At 36.6% G+C, this 20381-nt stretch overlaps 1 protein-coding gene across 2 annotated transcripts in view; it reads right to left on the reverse strand.

The window, feature by feature from the left end:
* Positions 1 to 1206: 1206 nt before the first annotated feature.
* DPH5 (diphthamide biosynthesis 5) overlaps positions 1207 to 20381 on the reverse strand; it is a 35721-nt gene continuing 16546 nt past the window's right edge. Inside the window, exons 5-8 of one of the 2 annotated variants that reach the window (XM_004775170.2) lie at positions 8903 to 9023; positions 6122 to 6161; positions 3819 to 3922; positions 1207 to 1560 (exon numbers count right to left, since the gene is read on the reverse strand). In XM_004775170.2, the coding sequence (XP_004775227.1) occupies positions 1352 to 1560; positions 3819 to 3922; positions 6122 to 6161; positions 8903 to 9023 (474 nt within the window). In that variant the 3' untranslated portion in view covers positions 1207 to 1351. The remainder of the gene's footprint in view (positions 1561 to 3818; positions 3923 to 6121; positions 6162 to 8902; positions 9024 to 20381) is intronic. The other variant, XM_013047180.1, reaches the window with a different exon arrangement.

Below are 20381 nucleotides of genomic sequence, written 5' to 3' on the forward strand. Positions count from 1 at the left end.
TTCGACTCTTAATTTCAACTCAGTTCTTGACCTCAAGGTCATTAGTTCAAGCCCTGTGTTAGGCTTCATGCTGGGCATGGAGAACACTTAAAAAAAAAAAAAAAAAAAGAAAGAAAGAAAGAAAAGAAAAAAGCCAAAATGTCTTGTTAATCAATGCTCCCAGGAAGTAGGAAAAGTGTATATTCAACTTCTAATGAATTTAATGAAATTTAAGCTATGGTTGATTAAGCCATGGAAATATTTAAAGTTAGACCAACTAAACTAGCATATAGCAAAGCTATTTCTGTTATGAACTAAGTACAAGACTCTACAGTCAGGGAATATGATAAATAGGTGCTATTTCCAACTGGGAGAAAGAATATGACTACCCGCATAGATACAGTGGTGTGTCAACTGAGGTAAGTGATATGACAAATCTTAACTAATCCACTGCTTCCAAACTTAAATTTTTTAAAACTGTATTTTGTAGTCAGTAAGTTTTCCATTTGTCAACTTGAATGTGAAAGATGCTATTTAAAACCAAACAGCAACTGTACATGGCTGGCTGAACATTTATAATTCAGCAATTACATAACCTCCAAAATACAGCAGAATATGAACCACATAATTAGGATGTCAGCTAAACAAGACAAGGCAATTCAGAAGGATGTCATTTTGTGGCATGTGCTCTGCTGATCTTTAAGTAAGTAGGACTGATGGGTGGGACTTATTCTTCCCACCTCTGCTTATATGCTCTAATACCACCTGTTATCAGGACAACTCATTTTATGGTCTTAACAGCTGACTTTTTAAGAAACAAGAAAGTTCTATGTTGTATAAACTCATTTCATAAGTAAAAACTGCTTTTATTATTTTTTTAAAAGATTTTATTTATTTATTTGACAGGCAGAGATCACAAGTAAGCAGAGAGGCAGGCAGAGAGGCAGGCAGAGAGAGAAGGGGAAGCAGGCTCCCTGCTGAGCTGAGAACCTGATGCGGGGCTCGATCCCAGGACCCTGAGATCATGACCTGAGCCGAAGGCAGAGGCTTTAACCCACTGAGCCACCTGGTGCCCCAAAACTGCTTTTAAACAACTCTGTTTAGGAATGTCTCTGCAAGTTTTCAGGCTTGGTCTGCTCCAGGTGTGTACATACTGAAAAACTGCCAAAATAGCAACAACTAATGATGTCATAGGGAAAAAAAAAATCATTGCCACAGGAAACCAAGTATTTTTGAATCAGTATCTTTTTTTCTTGCTCATTTGCTTTACAATTATTAGGTAATCCAAAAGAACTGTTCATTATACAAATATGTATATATGCATATATGAATGAAATTAGTATCTAACAATAGAAAATGTTCATGTAGTTCATCAACAGGATTCTGAGCTATTTTCTGGTATGGAAAACAGACTTAGCATCTCCATCTCCAGTGGATGCATGTTGTCTCCTGTGATAATTAAGGAGTGCAATGGTCCTCCCAAGTCCACAGTACACATTTGCTGCAAAGTGCCTGCTGCAACTTTCTGGTCTTCAGCTCCAACCCTGGCTAAGCCAACACAGAGTGTCTTCTCAGTGACTGCTATTAAGAGAAAAAAAAAATATTGCCATTCAATTCAATAAATGCATTATCCTGTCCAACACTTAAACTAAAATTACTACCAGAAGTACATTTCTTAAAAAAGCCCTAAATATCCTAAATCTCCTCATTCACTCATTACAGATCAATTATCTATTGATTTATCTAATGCTTTTCCAAATTATATAAACTACCTGACATATAAAGTGATATTTCCTAACTCTACTCTTTCAGAATTCCAAAGGCTTGCCCTAGTTTAAGTTTTTAGGATTCAGTAAACAATTATGTATATCCATATTTTTTACAACTGCATAGCATTTGTCTTTCAATAGCTTCTGAGTGAACAATGTTTATTACTTGCCTATATTTTTAGTAGGTTGCTTGAGATATGTTCACACTGACCAAGATATACAAGGGGATTACAAGAAAAACAAGGGGATTATGAGATAAATCCACAGATTTGATTTTTTGCTTGGCCACCTAATCAGCTATGTCAAACTTTAGTTTTTTCATTTTTAAAAAGCAGAATACTACTTTTCTTAAATAGTGGTTGTAAGGGATAAGATAACAGACATTAAGTATTTAGTAAACTACGGAGCCTTGAACAAATAACAAGCATTATGACATTACTTATGCTTTTAAGTGCTGACCTTCACTTCTTTTTTTAAAGACTTTATTTATTCATTTGACACAGAGAGAGAGAGAGATCACAAGTAGGCAGAGAGGCAGGCAGAGAGAGAGAAGGGGAAGCAGGCTCCCTGCTGAGAAAAGAGCCCAATGTGGGGCTCGATCCCAGGACCCTGAGATCATGACCTGAGCCAAAGGTAGAGGCTTAACCCACTGAGCCACTCAGGCCCCCCTGACCTTCACTTTTAAGTGCTGACCTTTTCTTTACTTGGGAAAGCTGTCCCAATTGAATATGATCAAAATGGGGCAAATGATATCTACAAGGGCAAGCAGGCATGCAAATTTAGGCTTAAGTGTACAAAATTATGGATATGGAAAACTCTTGCAAATTATCTGTTTCATGTTTAACAAGGCCTATTAATGAAAAAACAGTAAGCAACATCTCTTCATGTATCTTATGCCATCAAGACAGATACTCAAAGCACCTCAAAACATATAATGATCTCATATAATGATGCTCTTTCAATGAAGATGTTCTGATGACCACCACTTCACTATATACCACACGCAGTCCAGTAAGGGAAACAGATGTAGCATCTCTATCTCCAGTGCATGCATGCAGTCTCCTGTGATAATTAAGGAGTGCAATGGTCCTCCCCAGTCCACAGTACACATGTGCGACAAAGTGTTAAGAATGTAAGGATAAATTCTCTTGTTTTTATCCCGAAGAAAACTATCCCTGGGCTCAGTGTTGTTAAAGAGAAAAAGCAGAATAAGTTCATTTTTTTGCAGGAAAGATTTCACCATACATAGATTTTTTTTTTTTTTTTAAAGATTTTTATTTATTTATTTGACAGAGAGAAATCACAAGTAGACGGAGAGGCAGGCAGAGAGAGAGACAGGGAAGCAGGCTCCCTGCCGAGCAGAGAGCCCGATGCGGGACTCGATCCCAGGACCCTGAGATCATGACCTGAGCCGAAGGCAGCGGCTTAACCCACTGAGCCACCCAGGCGCCCCTCACCATACATAGATTTAAGCTAAAAAGGGAGTTCTGCATTTTACCTAAATATTTGTATATTAACATATTCACATAAAATCTGATTTAGAGTTAATTTGTGAAAAATCCTCACTTTCTGGAATGGTAGTAATTTTCCTAGGATGAACTCCATTATTTTTCCTTCAGTACACCTTTCAGCCTATGAAATACAAGTTAGAATTGATTTAAAAAATGACAAGAAAGGGGCACCTGGGTGGCTCAGTCGGTTAAGCCTCTGCCTTAAGCTCAGGTCATGATCTCAGGGTCCTGGGATCAAGTCCCGCATCAGGCTCTCTACCTGGCAGGGAGCCTGCTTCCCACCTGCCCTCTCTGCCTGCCTCTCTGCCTAATTGTGATCTCTCTCTCTCTCTCCCTCTCTCTCTCTTTCTCTCTGTCAAATAAATAAATAAATAAATCTAAAAAAAAAAAAAAGAAAAAAAAAAAAGGACAAGAAAAAGCACAGTGCAAACACACTGACCCTTGCTTCAGTGATGATAGCAGAGGTGGTGGAGCGTGAGTGTGTATGTGAAGTTATATCATGTACATATCTCAGTGCAGCAGTAGAGGAATAAAAGAACCCTTTTAGGGCCTTGAGTACCTGGGTCTTCTCCTCGTATTAGCTGATTCTGAACAATCTCCAAGAGTTGCTGGGCTGCTTGGTTTACACTCATATACCGAGGAGGTTCATAGATCTTCCTTCCTCTGTAAGTATAAAACTAGATGCCACTGTTCTTAGCCATGAAATCACATAATACATTTTTAATGCAATTATCCCCCCAGGTAGAGTCAAGTACCACAGTCCATATTCTGTTTAAAGCACTCGCACAATACTCACTTTAAGCATACTAAAGCATGAATACCATAATTTTTTAAGCTTAAGCTTTTTTCATTGTTCTACTTTTACAGTCCTCTGATCTCACTGAAATGTCGGCAGAAGTAAAAGTCCAACAACTTAATGACAAATGTTCAAATCAAAGTTATTTTTATTTAAAGTGATACCCTAGGCAAAGATAGTTTAAGTGGCATTTTGTTCTAGATCCTTGCTTTATCAGGTTCTATGGTGTTCACTTTTAAAATATGTGTTTAAACCACATATTCCTCTTTTCACTTCTTTCTCTAAGAAAAGTAAACTAAAGTGATAAATATCTGAAAATCTTGAGGGGTTGGATGTGTTTATTTCTGATGGCTTAAAGCCTACCATGTCTGTCCAATAAGCATAATAAAAATACTGCTTTTGTAAACTTACAAAACAGTTCATATATTTTACTGACTCTCAAAACAATTCTCTAAGTCAGCATTATTGAAGAGAAATATAATGCAGACCACAAACATAATTTTAAATTTTCTAGTAGCCATATTTAAAAAAGTGAAAAAAGGCAAAATTAACTTTAATATTATTTTACCCAATATATCCAAAATATTATTTATTTCAACATTTACTCCTATAAAAATTATTTTTTTCCTGTAAGAATTCTTAAAGAGATTGTTTCTGTACTAAGTTTTTGACATCTGCTATTTCATACTGATAGCACATAATTCAAGTATTAAATTTTCATTAGAAATACCTAATCTGGGCACCTGGGTAGCTCAGTGGGTCAAGGCTCTGCCTTTGGCTCAGGTCATGATCTCAAGGTCCTGGGATCAAGTTCCGCATCAGGCTCTCTGCTTGGCAGGGAGCATGCTTCCTCCTCTCTCTCTCTCTGCCTGCCTCTCTGCCTACTTGTGATCTCGTTCTGTCAAATCAATAAATAAAATCTTAAAAAAAAAAAACCTAATTTGCATATAAATGTCATAAAATTCATGGTTATAAAAGTAGATTTACATATTGAAGTTATTCTAAATACACTTTTCCAGTAACTATGTTGAATATTATTTTTATTAATTAAAATTAAATTATAGGGACACCTGGGTGACCTAGTCAGTTAAAGCATCTGCCTTCAGCTCAGGTCATGATCCCAGGGTCCTGGAATTGAGTCCTGCATCGGGCTCCCTGCTCAGTGGGGAGCTTGCTTTTCCCTCTGCCTGCTACTCCCCCTGCTTGTGCTCTTTCTGACAAATAAATAAATAAAATCATTTTTTTTTTAGATTTATTTATTTATTTATTAGGCAGACAGAGATCACAAGTAGGCAGAGAGGCAGGCAGAGAAAGAGGAGGAAGCAGGCTCCCCGCTGAGCAGAGAGCCCGATGCGGGCCTCGATCCCAGGACCCTGGAATCATGACCTGAGCCGAAGGCAGAGGCTTTAACCCACTGAGCCACCCAGGTGCCCCAATAAATAAAATCTTTAAAAAAAATAAGTTAAATTATAAATTCAGTTCCTCAGTTACATTAGCCATATTTCAAGTGCTCATCAGTCAAATGTGGGTAGTAGCTACTATATTATTGCACATTGCCCCGAAAGCCAAAAAAAGGATTATAATTCTCATTATATACATATGAGAAAAATATGCTCGGAAACCAAAGTAACTTGCCTAAGGGCACATAAAACCAGAGAGACTCAGAACTCAAATCCATGTCTCTGACTTCCAACTCATTAATTCATTCCATAAATACGAGTGCTTATTAGGTGCCAACCACCATTCTCAGTACTGAATCTGTGAGGTCTACTGCTGTTTCTAACCTATCACACTGCTTTCTCATTTCATAAGATTAAGTATTTAATTTTTAACTGTTAATAAAAGTTTTCTTTTTTTTTTTTTTTAAATTTTATTTATTTATTTGAGCTGAGCTGAAGGCAGACGCTTTAACTGACTGAGCCAAAGGCAAACATTTAACTGACTAAGCCATCCAGGTATCCCTGAAAGCTGATTTTCAATAATCTTTAGAACTCCTGTTGTTGAAATAGAATTTATTGTCCAAGGAATTAAATATAGATGTAAACATTCTCTGAATAAGAACTTACTTGATTAGATTTTCCAAAGATTGCTCCTTTACTTTGATGTCTGTAGGAAGTGAAAAACAGTTCTCTTTTAATTAACTATCCAAAACCCTATGTGTAAACTTCAGCTGAGTCACCTAAATTTTTGGGAAACATTCTTCTCAAGTCTCCCAAATGCTCATATGAGAGCTTATGACAATCTTCCCTCCCACTTGTTATCTAGCCACTTTTTTAATGGAAAAAGTGAAGAGAAGAATGGAAGCTTGTGGTGTGTAAAGATCATTAGTTAGAAAACAAACATGAGGTTGGCCCTCAGACCATCCTGAAAGGACCCAATTTCCTGCTGGAAAAGAAGACACAGGAAAGAGTTAGATAAATATTGGCATATGCACTACCTAACAGCTAATCAAAATCACTGTGTTCATTTCTACTAGCTGGTAACCGCAGAGACTCAACTGAGAAGTCTTGTTATATTCCTATTCTTTACCTATTTTTCAGGCATAGGATGTAAACTTTAATATATGTAACATAACAGAAGAAAATTCTCACGACATTTTGAAAAGAAACCTTTGCTTTCCTGTGAACAGGTAAGACAGGACTAATAACTTATAAATAAGCACTTTAATATCATTCATACTTTCAGCAGGGCTTTCCTAAGCACTGACTGTCAGGGACACACATAATCTCTGCTCCCCTAAAGCTTGAAATGCAAGTATCACAAATATTTGATTCTTTACACTTGTTAATCATTGATGCTCAGCCGAACAATATGGTAGAAGGTAAAAGAGCACAAGCACTCTACATCCTCACAGGAACTCAGTATACAACAGCAAGAGCAACAGCTGCTTCCTGTTCTACATGCTAAAAACAAACGGTTCAGCCAAAGTTTGCTTTTGCAAAAATAAATACGGTGCAACTGAAGGGTCTCTTTGATAGACTTCTATAGCTTTCCTAAGTGACTATCAAAGTTGTTCTTATAAAGGAGACTAAAAGAGCTTCCTAGGAAAATACAGAAGAGGTTAATCCCTTAGAAGTATCCATAAATGTTCTTGGAACCAGAAGTCAATGTACTTTTCAGGTTCAAGTATTAAATTTAATACTTGCACTTGTCTAGCACATAGAAGAAAAAAATGCATACTGGTTACTGAAAATGGCCTACAGTACAATTAACAGTGCATGTCAACCTTAGACTGCCTTTACATGGTATCTGTTTTGATTTTTTAAAATTTAAAACATTTATTATTCATCTTGAGGTTCTTAAATGTGAAGTTTTTAGTTTTAATGTTAGTAAAGTTTTTAGTTTAATATTTTAACTTTTTAAGTAACATGTTCTATGGAACCTGGTTTTAAAAACGAAGAGTGTTGGGGAGAATTTTTATAGGCAAATGCTTTTTGATCGAACTGCATTTAGACTGCATTATTGAATATTTAATCTTAAGACAGACCAGTCTTAATATTTTTCCCTTGTATTCACACAGGTCACAATTATTCTTTCTACTTCTACTTGCTGGAAGGTAAGCATCTCCTATTCATCTTAGAAGCACCCAGAATAATGCAAAATACCCAGCAGACACTCTATAAAGGTCTACTCAATAAATTTATTCATGTGGCTCTACTACCACCCACCCACAAGCCCATCTTAAGCTACCCCTTAAGTAGCATACATCCTAACTCCTTCATAAAACTACGTTAACTTCCCCTCAAAAGCTCTTTGTTCTCTGAAATACCTACATAGTTATTACTATATTTTGTTAATCTCTAACTATATCATACATATCTTGTCTTTCCAAGTACATTTAAATTCCCTGTAGTTTCCTAATATGGTATATTCTCACTAAACTCTATAGGGTCTGGGCCATAATAGGCATCCAATAATATATACTAATTTAAATGATGAGAATTCCAGATGATTAAATGATGAGATCTATGGTTTGAGGATCTGGAATCATGGTATCTTATACTTCACACCTTGTTCCTGCTTTTGTTCATGGAGCAAGGAAGATATATTGTTTAACCTTGTTTGCCTTTTCCCAGGAAAGCCGAGAAAAGGGGCAGCTCTTAGAGAATTCAAGAGCCAAAGTTCTGGTTTGTCCTTCCTGCCTGTCCATATAACAGAACTTAATTGTTCTTTAAACTTTCATGGACTTAGCAACAAGATTTCACAACCCTTAGGGCAGGACCCATGTCTAATACTTCCTTAGTGTTCCAAAAAAACCTAACTCTCCAAAGGACATAAAGTACAGCAAGATACAGTAAACAACTATGAATGACAGGCTATCTTGATTTTACCAATTCTGCCACCAATAAAATAGGGTAACACAGTGGGAAAACAATTTAATATCTCTGGGACTCAACTACATCTATAAAATGGGCTTCAGTAAGATGATCTCCAGAGTCTCTTTTACATCTGTAATTCTGATAGCATCAATACTAGAGTATTCAAAGAACATCTCTAGGAAGATACAGGACGGCCCTTGGTAAGAATAAATGCTTACTATAGGTCTGCTGAACTGCAGTCAACTGACAACAGGGTCCTGATGGGTAAATGGGTAAGATACAGAATGCTAGAGAGGGTCCATTAGGGCATTAGAGGAGAGGAGCGTGAACTATGGTACACATGCATGCAGGAATAGCCATGTGGTGTCTGGAGCAGAAAATGCATTATCTCCCAGAGAGTATGAATAAGTTGTAGTGTGCAGAGTGGCTAGGCTGGGTCCTTTCTTAGCTCCAGCTAGTGAGCAGCAGAACAAAATGAGAAAATGACAACTCCATATTGTGACTTTAAGGGAACTCCCGAACCCTTACCTAGTAAGCACAATGTGTGCATGCCATTTTGTCTGTTCTTCTTTATTTTGTCAAAGAAGCTTTCTGGTCTCCAAGTATCTGTCCAAAAAACAATAGAAACCGTCTCTCCAAACTTATACAACTAGAAAAGATAAAAGCATGAATTAATGATGGAACAATTCACTACTTACTATTTCAAAGATAACCACCAAAACAAAAAGTGAGAACCAGACTTGAGATGGGCTGGGGATCAAATCTGTCACAAAGGTAATAAATGTTCTCTTCTGTCTCTGGCAGGTGATATCTGTCTCTCTGGTGCCCTTCCAGTAGTGCTTCCAGTGTTTCTCCATTCAGTATAGCAATGTTTGTAACCACTTTATGATTCAGCCATGTAGCTGCTAAAAATATTGACACAGAAGGAACACAGAAGGAAATAAACAAAGATTTCTGAGCAGCCAGAGCTGGGTTCACTAGTGAGGTGATTATTACTATTAATTATTATGCTCACTTTACAGATGAGATCACCAAGGCTCAGAAAGATCAAGCTGATTTGTCTAGGGTTGCACAGCTAGTGAATAATGGAAAAGACTCAAACCCAGGACTGAGAAGTTCTCCTTTCCACCTTGCCAGCTCAGTAAAATTCACATATTGGACACTCATTGCAGCTAGTTCTCAAAATCTACCCCCTTACTTTACCCACTATTTGCTTCCTCCATAGAAAGCTCAATGAAAGGGGCCTTTGTCCCTTTCCCAAGTGGCCCACCCATCCCACTTGACCATCCCACAACCAAGAGGCTTGCTTGGTTCCAGCTGGCTTCCAGTCTGGCTGTACAATTCACTTAAGTAAGTGCAACTCCAACCTATGCTAAGAAAATTCAGTCTTGCATCCTGGTTCTGCAACTTGTTAGCTGTGTGACAATGCTCTAAGTCTCAATCTACAAAACAGGAATAGTAAAAACACACTGTCCTTTCCTACACCTGAGGTTGTGAACATGGAAAAATTTTTCAGAAGTAATATGCGACTGAAGCTGTTACATAAAGATTTAATTACCCAATTTAAACAGTGCTTGAAAGAATTTATAACTGAGCTGGAAAGCACTAGGTATGGGGAATCAAATCTAGTCCTCTGCCACAAACTGTGATTGGAATAGCTGTGTGACTGCAGGACATCACTGAACTTTTCTAAGCCTGAGGAAGGGATTATCATCCTAAGGCTTCTCAAACCATTTTAAGAAGCTGTTGTAAGAGGTAAGGGGAAGGCAGAAAGAAAGGAAACAGAAAAGCTGGGGCATTCAGGGTCCTCCATTTTTCATTCCTAGAAAAGCTCAACTTTTCTCATTTTTTGTACACTAAGGTCCTATAAACTGTAATCAATACTCTTTTTTTTTTTTTTTTTAAAGATTTTATTTATTTATTTGACAGAGAGAAATCACGAGTAGATGGAGAGGCAGGCAGAGAGAGAGAGAGGGAAGCAGGCTCCCTGCTGAGCAGAGAGCCCGATGCGGGACTCGATCCCAGGACCTGAGATCATGACCCGAGCCGAAGGCAGCGGCTTACACCACTGAGCCACCCAGGCGCCCTGTAATCAATACTCTTAATGGTGACTTTGAGTTCCTAAGAGAAAGCTCATCATGTCCCTTACACAGCCACAACTTCCAACTTACCTACCAATGAGCTTTATTCCCAAAGTCCACTTGAAAACTGTCTAAAAAGTCTATGGAATCCACGCCATCCAGTGGCAGTCGAATTCTCAGACCAGTGTGGAAAGACCCATGTAACTGCAAGAATGTCAAGTCTTGAATCTTCTTGCCACATATAACGTTTCTCTGTGAAAAATGCATCCAACTGATGAGTTCCAATGTGTTCCAATGTGGGATTCCTGGAATACATTCACCCAAGCTACAAGGACTAGACCTAGTCTTACTGGAGGGTTCCACTATTATTACTGTTCTACGAGAGGCAAATTTATCTAAAAATATTTATTACAGATCCTCCACTATGTGCCAGGCATTATGCTGTGCATAGGTATAAAAGTGAGAAGCAAATCAAAGCTCTGGCCTTCGTGGAGAATGTAGTCTTGCTTATTCCTCACAGAGCAGGCAAAAGCCTGGAGTCATGGCTCTGGTTCTTACCATCCCGGTGATCCCTGACAAGGAACCTTACTGACTTCCAAGAGACACTCCCCTGTGAAATGTGTGTAAGTATAAACCTAATAATGTGCTTTTTAAAAAAGGATTAAATGACATAAAGTGTGTAGAGTACCTAATACATTGCACAGAGTAAAAACAATAAACGTTAGGGATTTGATAATATAATAACCATTATATTCATAATGATGATATGAAAATTTTCTAAAATGTTGTGTCTTGCCATAATCCAATTGCTCTCCTTACTGGAGTGAACTCAAAAATATTACCAAATATTTGAAATGACATAGTTGTTGTTGATGTTTATTGTTGTTGTATGATTTGATTCTGACAAGTTCAACTGTTTACATTCTAAAAAGGACTTTTGGCATCTCTGATTAGACTTTGAAATATTATTATTACTCTGGAAAAAAGAAAACTACTGAGGTTAAAGAAAATATTATATGCAACCATATATAAACCCTTTAAATAGATCTCCAATATTTTAAATGCCATAGAAATATACTCATGAAGGCAAATTCCTCATTCAGAGAGAAAAGGGATAGAAGGTTTAAGAGAGAATTGGGATGCTAGTCACATATAAACACTAGCTGCAGCATGCAGTGGAAAAGCTGCTTGGAACTGTCTAATTTGGGGATTAAAGAAAGCCTCACATAAGCACTGCTTTCTAGGACCCTGATTTATAGACTGTAACCATTCTCATAGCTGTGCTGCAAACTTCTTCAATGAATTCTGAAACATTATGCAAACGGTTTCACCATTTAAGATGTCAGTCCCTCAAAGAACAGAAAGATCAGTCCTTTGTGTTTCACAATCCAAGGACTTACCAGTAAACCATAAAAGAAACTGAAGTAAAATCATACAGTGATGAGAATGAGGCTGCAGAAGTCTTGGCACTGTCTCATAAATATCAGCCTTTGTGCTCTGATCATTTTCCCCCAAAACATTACTGACGCAAATATAAATTTAGAGACCACAAAAAGAGCTGCTTTTTAAGAACAGTAGATAAACACAGGGTCTTTTTTTGGTTTTAATCTGAAGTTATAAAGAAAGTACTTTATCTAACTTGATATTGGATTATGTTTTCATCTATTGAAGATAAAAACTCAAAATGACCCATTTAATTAGAGATAAGGCAATCGCTAAAGTGAGAAGATGCACAAGACAAATATTAGGTAGTAAATAATAATCATAAAAAATGAGATATAGGCTGTACTGAAAGAGTTGAGCATTACTCCTACTTGGAAAGCACCTGAATATGACTTCTAAAGACTGGATATAAGCTCGAACTTAAGGGTGAATAAGATGGGGGAAGTTAATCATGGGGAAAGAGCAAGATGGTATGAACAACCTACCAGAGGTGGGAACCCTTAGGCAATATTTAGCATGGCATTGAGCAATTATCTAGAAATAGCCATTGCCTGACTCGTTTTTAGCAAGTATCTAATTCCTGACAGCTTACTATGTGACAATTCCTGTCAATTCCAGCTTTATAACTTACCTAGAACTGACTTCATTTCTTTTACCTCTATTTTATAGCTTGAGTTCTCATTGCCTGACCTTAATAATCTTCTAATTTATCTCACTGCCACAATACTTCCTTTCAAAAGCACAGAAATTTTATAAAATTCATTTTATACTTAGGTTTTAATGCTTTCATCATTTATATTCAAATTAAAATAATTTACAATTTTTAAGTTAAAAAACATCTTGGGACACCTGGGTGGCTCAGTTGGTTAAGCATCCAACTCTTGGTTTTGGCTCAGGTCATGATCTCAGGGTCCTGGGATTGAGCCTTGCTTCAGATTCTGTGCTCAGTAGGAAGTCTGCTTGAGGATTCTCTCCCTGTTCCTCTGCTCCTCTCCACCACTTGTGCATTCTCTAATATAAAATCAATCTTAAAAAAAAAATCTTCTGGGACACCTGGGTGGCTCAGTGGGTTAAGCCTCTGCCTTCAGCTCACGTCATGATCTCAGGGTCCTGGGATCGAGCCCCACATCGGGGTCTCTGCTCGGCAGGGAGCCTGCTTCCCCCTCTCTCTCTGCCTGCCTCTCTGCCTGCCTCTCTGCCAACTTGTGATCTCTGTCAAATAAATACATAAAATCTTGAAAAAAAAAAAACCTTTATGTACAGGAAAGTTAGAAAATTTAACTTGCTAATAAGAACTCTGTGAAGCCTTACATGTTACCTTTTACATATAAACATAAATCCTAAATCAGATCAGTTAAATCTGTGAAGTAAAGGAAAGCTGACCCAGCAGAGTTGTCAAAAAACATACCACAAAACCACATGTTCAAGAGTTACTGGTTTCCTATACAAAATATTGGTCTTGGAGTTGTTTTTTTTTTAAATTTGCACATGCATTTTTCTTAACACTGATGTAACAATGATTTTACTGACGCTTAGAAAGATTATGCACATGGCCACATAGTATGTACACAGATAAAGCTGAAGATAAAAGAGCCACAAAATTTATATTATCACATATGAGAGAATTCACACATGAATTAAATGAAAGAATTTTCATTTAAAGCATGTAATTCTAAAGATGAATCCACTTGGGATGGGGTGGGTACAATGGAAGATAGGAAAACGAGTAAACCAAGAAGTTAGTATGCCCGACACATTAACATAGAAAGTAACTGAATACTGTGCACAGGAGAAGAATTGCGGGAGTAGAAGAATGGTACAATCACACCTGTGATTTTAAAAAGAAAACTATTAAGTGGAAGAGAATGATGGTAATGATAGTTGAGGGGCTTCTGGTGGCTCCACTGGTTAAGCATCTGACCTTGGCTCAGGTCATGATCTCAGGGTCCTGGGATTGGGCTCTGCTTAGCAGAGCAGGCTCCCTGCTCAGCAGGCAGTCAGCTTCCCCCTCCCCCTAAGCCCCTTCCCCACTCATGCACACACATTCTCTCTCAAATGAATAAAATCTAAAAAAACAAAAAACAAAACAGAGTGGAAATGGAAAGAAAAAACATTTTTAATATGCCCATGATTCAGCAGGTGGTCAAAATATTTCCGAGGTGACTAAGAACAGGGAGCTTACTTAGATGAGTTCTTCTAAGGTTATTTTGCAATGTAGAGCGTGTATCTCCTCATTACCTAGTTTAATGTTCTCTGGACTAGGTTAGACTTTATCATTTCTACATCAGTTCCTGGACAATGAAATCAAGTCAATGCTTTTGAAAACTACCAGCAAGAACTACTACAAGGCCAAAACAATGCTGTTTATCGCAGTGAGTGTAGTATTATGAAAAAAAGGAAGGAAATGAGTTGTTGCTTTTTAAAAGTAATATACATTTTTCCCAAAGTAAAAATGTATTATATAAACAGAGGAACATATGGCAATAATTAAGGTCACTCACGCAACAGAGAAAGTGGAAGCATTTCATAATGAGAAAATTATACAACCTTTCCCTGAAGTCAGCTGCAACTGATAATGCAGTTTTTAATGAAGAAATCATTGCTACCTGGTTTCCCTGAACTGTATCACTTATCTATTCTTTAAAACGTCTCAAACACAATTTTAGTGACCACATTTCAGTCTCCATATTTTTAGTCACCACATTTTATAAAAAGAATCTGTTCTATCACACAAATGATAACAAGAAATGATAAATACTGCACAATGAAAATATGCTAGAATTTGTCATTTCTGCTTTATTAAGCTTGTCACCTTTAGGCCAATGTATACTGGTAAGAGTTGAAGACTAAAAATTAACATACCAAACTAGGAACTAACTTTGGTTACTTCCAGGTAGTAGGACTATAGATGCTTGCTTGCATGTACGTCTTTATACTTATTGCATTTTCCCAATTTTCTATGAGTATATAAGACACTCATTATCAAGGAAAACAAAGTTACTTTTTGAAACAATTCTTTTAAAGAGGAAATAATGGGAAAACAATTCTGATTCTACATGATTAGGGTGCTAAATGCTTAATTTGAAGAATTTGAGAAAAGAACTTTGTTCTCGCCTTTTGTATACTGACAAAAACCCCCAATTTTTCATTATTGGGAATGCCTAAATACAACCAACTTGCCTGGCTCTTCACAAATAGATGGATTTTTTTTTACTAGAGAAATCCTCAAAATACAAATTACACAAGTGTTAGAAATATCTGTTATTTAGGAATTTCAAAAAACATGATTTTAAATTACACGTGTTTAAAACTAATATTTAAATTGTAAAAAATCCAAAGATATACTTAATGAAAATTTGAGTATCTAATGTATCTTGACCAAGGTCTTTTGCCTCAAGTTAGAAAACAGCCCAGCTTTTGGTTTCTAAATCTAGAGGACATTAAAGTTTATGCAGTTTAGTATTCCTCATACTTCTTAGTGCCAGATCTTTTTTCCAAATCAATTCTTTTTTTTTTTTTTATTTTTTATTTTATTTTATTTTTTTTTTTTTAAAGATTTATTTATTTATTTGACAGACAGAGATCACAAGTAGGCAGAGAGGCAGACAGAGAGAGAGGAGGAAGCAGGCTCCCTGCTGAGCAGAGACCCTGGGATCACGACCCGAGCCGAAAGCAGAGGCTTTAACCCACTGAGCCACCCAGGCGCCCCATTTCCAAATCAATTCTTAAACAGAACATCAATAGGGGTAAAGATAAAGATTGGGCTCCTGGGGATTTATTTTTTGCTATTTGGTCACAAGTACTTCATTTTCTGCAGAATTGCTGAAGCAAACCACTGATCTTGTCTGGCATTCCTCCCCATCCCCATCTCACTATCTTACAGTTAGGAAACCTGACTATCCAGATCCAGAAAAGTTAGAAGAATCCTTAGTTAACTGCTTGAGCAAAATCAAGAGCCCCCCCAATATATATATATATTTTTTTTTGGCCCGAGCAAAACCTAGACCTTTTAATTTGCAGTTAAACTCTAAACCTTTCCCATTATTACTTTTCCTTTGCCATTTCTATCCAATTTATATACTCAGTTTTTATCCAACATATATATTTGCAATCTTGTGTTAACTAATCTCTAGGGAGCTAAGGGTCTGTGGTACATATGTATGTATTCTCTGGGGGTGTGTGTGTTTCTGTAATACTTCACAGATTCCCCAAAGTGCTCCCATGACTCTCTTCTTTAACTGAACATTTCTCTCTGCTGGGAATGCATTTCCTTTATTGTTCATTGAGCAAATCTCTTGTAATTCATTTTTTAAACCACTTTATTGATATAATTTACATACCTCAACATTCACCCATTTTAAGTGACATCCAATGATATTTAGTACATTTACCAAATTGTGCAACCACTACCACACATAATTTTAGAAAATTTTTATCACTCCAATCAGATCCCTTATTTTCAATTAATAAGTAATATCTGTTCTCACCTCCAGCCCCAGCCAACAACTAATCACTGTCCTCATAAATTTGCTTTCTCTGGACATTTCATATAAACAAAGTCCTACAACCTATGGTCTCCTGGGTCATGTTTCTTTCACTTAACATACATGTACTTAATATCTGTGATAGAACTACTAATTCTTCATAAGACAAAAGGAGAGACTTCAGTGTCTGGAAATAAATTAAACCTAATCATACTTTTCTACATGATCAATTCAGTTAAGAATAAAATTCAAATGCTTGACATTGGATTAGAGAGCCGATCTACCTATCCATCTGACCTCAGATTGCTTTTTTCCTGCCTACTAGCCTCTTACAAGTCTTTTTCTGGTTCCTTGGAGGAGCCAAGGTCATTTCCATCTTTAGAGTCTTTGCATAAACCATTCCATGTGACTAGAATATGCTAGATTTTTCTTGATTCTTATCTAATCTTAAATAACACCACCTTAGTGAGACCTCTCTTGACCACCCAACTACAACAGTGAAGCCAACTCTCTAACATCTATCAGTGTATGCGAATTTCTTATACCTCCCACTACCTGACATTTATCTGTTGTTGCTGTTATTGCCTTTCCTTCCTACTAGAATATAAGCTCTTTGAGAGCAGGGACTTTCTTGGACAGGTTTATCAGTTTATCCAAAGGCACTCAATAGGAAAACAATAAGTAAGCAAACAATATTGTTGAATATATGGATCGCTATTCCTCTTAATGATGTCTAACTTGGTAGTCACTAACATACATTCCATTTAACAAGGAAAATTTTCATAGGAATATGGGGTTTGCAATAAAAAATTCTATTTTATGGCATGCCTATAACAATGCGTATCAATTGGTTTTGTGTGTTTAGAAGTGTTACTTACCTTCATTAATACTGATTATAAGGCATCTTTTGCTAGTTTAATAAATTATAAAATGAATGAAAAATACTTAACAGTAAATTCTGAGCTCTCTATGCTGCTTTAGCAAACAACAATAAGATAATTTAGAAGGGCTAACAAATTGATAAATTTAATTCAGAAAGGCTAACAAATTGATGTTTTAAAAAAAAGCTGTATCAATTTCCAGGTTAGGAATTTCAAAACTACTACTCTTTAACTTAATATAAAAATATTGCGGGGTGCCTGGATGCCTCAGTCGGTTAAGCATCTGCCTTCAGTTCAAGTCATGATCTCAGAGTCCTGGAATCGAGCCCTGCATTGGGATCCCTGCTCAGTGGGGAGTCTGCTTCTCCTTCTTCCTCTGCACCCCTTCACCCCTGCTCATGCTCATTCTCTCTCCACCTCATAAATAAATAAAATCTTTTTAAAAATGTTGCAAAGCATGTACCGTTTAGGTCTGTCACAGCACCCAAAATAGCACTTCTGTTCAATAACTTGATGGCTGTTTTCCCAATAACTCATGGGAAAGTGTTCACAGAGATGACAGAATGTCTTTCGAAAGTGGTGCCCACTTCCCTTTTAAAAAATTGAGAAAGAGAACATGGCAAGGTAATATATTCTACATTTAGCAAGTGTATTTCTGGGAACTACAGTCTACTTTTCCAGTTCTGCCATGCTGAAAAAAAGTACAGTTATTTAACTTTCTAAGAAATTTTTTATCTGCCTAGGTTGGTGGTTCTCAAAGTGGGTACCTATACTAGCTTCAGCATCACCCGAGAATTTGCTAGCAATGCAAATTCTCAAGCTACCACCCCAGATCTACTATATCTGAAAACTAAAGGGGAAGACCAGCCATCTGTTTTATAAACTCTCTAAGTAATTCTAATGAATACTAAAATCTGAGAACCACTGATGTAGGTTATTGTTTTTCCCATGAATGCTGATCCAAATACTGAAGAGAAAAAGAGCAGCCATTATCAGGAAGGGGACTTTGCCAAAGTTTATGTATTATGCTGGGTATCCATACATTTGTTTTAAAAATTTAAAAGTGCCATGAATTATCATGACTGTATTTTTAATGCCTTTAATCTTAGAAGACTGTGTAAAAGGTATCAATAATTACCTCTTTCTCCTGGAATATAAATAGCTTGAGTGGCACAAAAAATATACTTTCATAGCAATTTCATCAGATACATAAGACAGAACCTAAAAAGGTACTTCCTGTTTTTCACATAAGTAGTAAGTCATTTTCATACCCAGATTAGAGAATAGAACCCAGATGGGGAAACAATGCTTTGTGGCTGCCTAGAAAAATCCTATATGAGACTGACAAGAAAGCTAAAATTTTTTTTTTGAAGATTTTATTTATTAATTTGACAGAGAGAGAGATCACAAATAGGCAGAGCAGCATCGGGGGTGGGGCGGGGGGGGAGCAGGCTCCCTGCTGAGCAGAGAGCCTGCTGCGGGGCTCAATCCCAGGACCCTGAGATCATGATCTGAGCCGAAGGCTCAGTGGGTTAAGCCACCCAGGTGCCCAGAAAGCTAAATTAAAAAAAAAAAAGAAAAAAATAAAAAAAATCTATGTATCATGTGGATAGGGCTTATATGGAGACTGTCAATTCTCGCAGTATACTTCCTCTCAAATACCTTCATCTATTTTAAACATGAAAACAATAACAATGCACCCCTCTACCAGTCTAGAGAATCAGGACAGGTTCACCATAGTTTAGTTCTTGTCAGTCTGAATGATAGATATACACACGATGAAGACAAGGATCTTTTAAAAAATGTTATGCTTAAAAAGAAGCAAATGCCTCTAAATGATAAGTTATGATAATTTAGACCAAAATATGATGGAAATGGGCTAGGTTAACTTTCCCTACCAGAAATAAAAATAAAACCAATATGAAAGAAAATATATAACCCATTAGCTTAAGGATTATTATACACCCTTGTCTATCACAAGATTAATTCATTCCTTTTTCCTTTTTCATGGCAATCATCAGTTCTTGAAAAGTACACTGTCTACAAAAAAGAATACTAGACTGAGAATCAAGAAACTCCATTTACTTACTCCAATACAGAAATGTTCAGAAGGGCTTTAAAGTGTAAAGCAGTTGAATTGGCAAGGTTTTTTAAAGTATGCATTTTATCAAAAGACAAAAGACAAAAGAGATAGCAAAATTTTTTGCCCATTTCAATGTAATAACTAAGAGCAAGTGATGAATACTAAAAGGTGAATCATTTATACCTTTTCTCTGATTCTTCAGAACCAAAGGCAGTATTTCTGAGATGACTGGCCAGGATGTCAATTACTGTGTTACTCTTCCTAGGTAACACAGAAAATACAGAAACCTCTAAAGCTGTAGAGACAGCACTGGTGTCCGATGCTAATATATCTTCTTGCTATAAATATCTATTTTAAATTATGCATTCCAGGAAGACATATTGAGAAATACCTCATTTCATAGATTCTAGGATGCACATTTTTTTGTATTATGATATATCTGAAATAGGAAGGTGTCCAACAAACCAGTGTTGGCCATGGGCAGTCAAGAGTTGTCACAGATCATATATAGACCAACATCAGAACACAAATACCAAATTTGAAAAGCGAGTATCAGCAGCTTGGAAGAAAACCCTGGAAACTCTTTCAGCCCCCTGGAATCAAGACTGCTGGATTAAAATTAACCAACTTCACATAGCAATAATTACAAAGGTGGTTTAAAAGCCTAATACGACTGGCTTTTGGTTCTCCTACAGATTCTTTTAAGAAATGCTGTGTCACAAAGCTGTTGCCAGCACAGAAAATAACAATTGTGTTATAATACATGCTTCAGAAATGCAGAATAAGTTATTTGGAAGAATGTGAAAAGGTTTTAGGAAAACTTAGCCAATTTAATTAAATTTCCCTGTTTTTGTAGGCAGAAGTTGGATATAATATTAAAATTTTTCTGCAGCTAAATTTCAGTGGTCCATTCCAATCAGGAGAAAAAAGTTATAGGAAAATAGTATAAAAAACTCAGTATTAAAAAATTTTGTACCCACTAATGTATTATATAAAATGATAACATCTTAAAATTCATGATATGTAACAAAATCT

Source organism: Mustela putorius, unplaced genomic scaffold (genome assembly GCF_011764305.1).
Source record: "Mustela putorius furo isolate JIRA1106 unplaced genomic scaffold, ASM1176430v1.1 tig00003853_pilon_pilon_pilon, whole genome shotgun sequence".
Classification (NCBI taxonomy): Eukaryota; Metazoa; Chordata; class Mammalia; order Carnivora; family Mustelidae; genus Mustela; species Mustela putorius.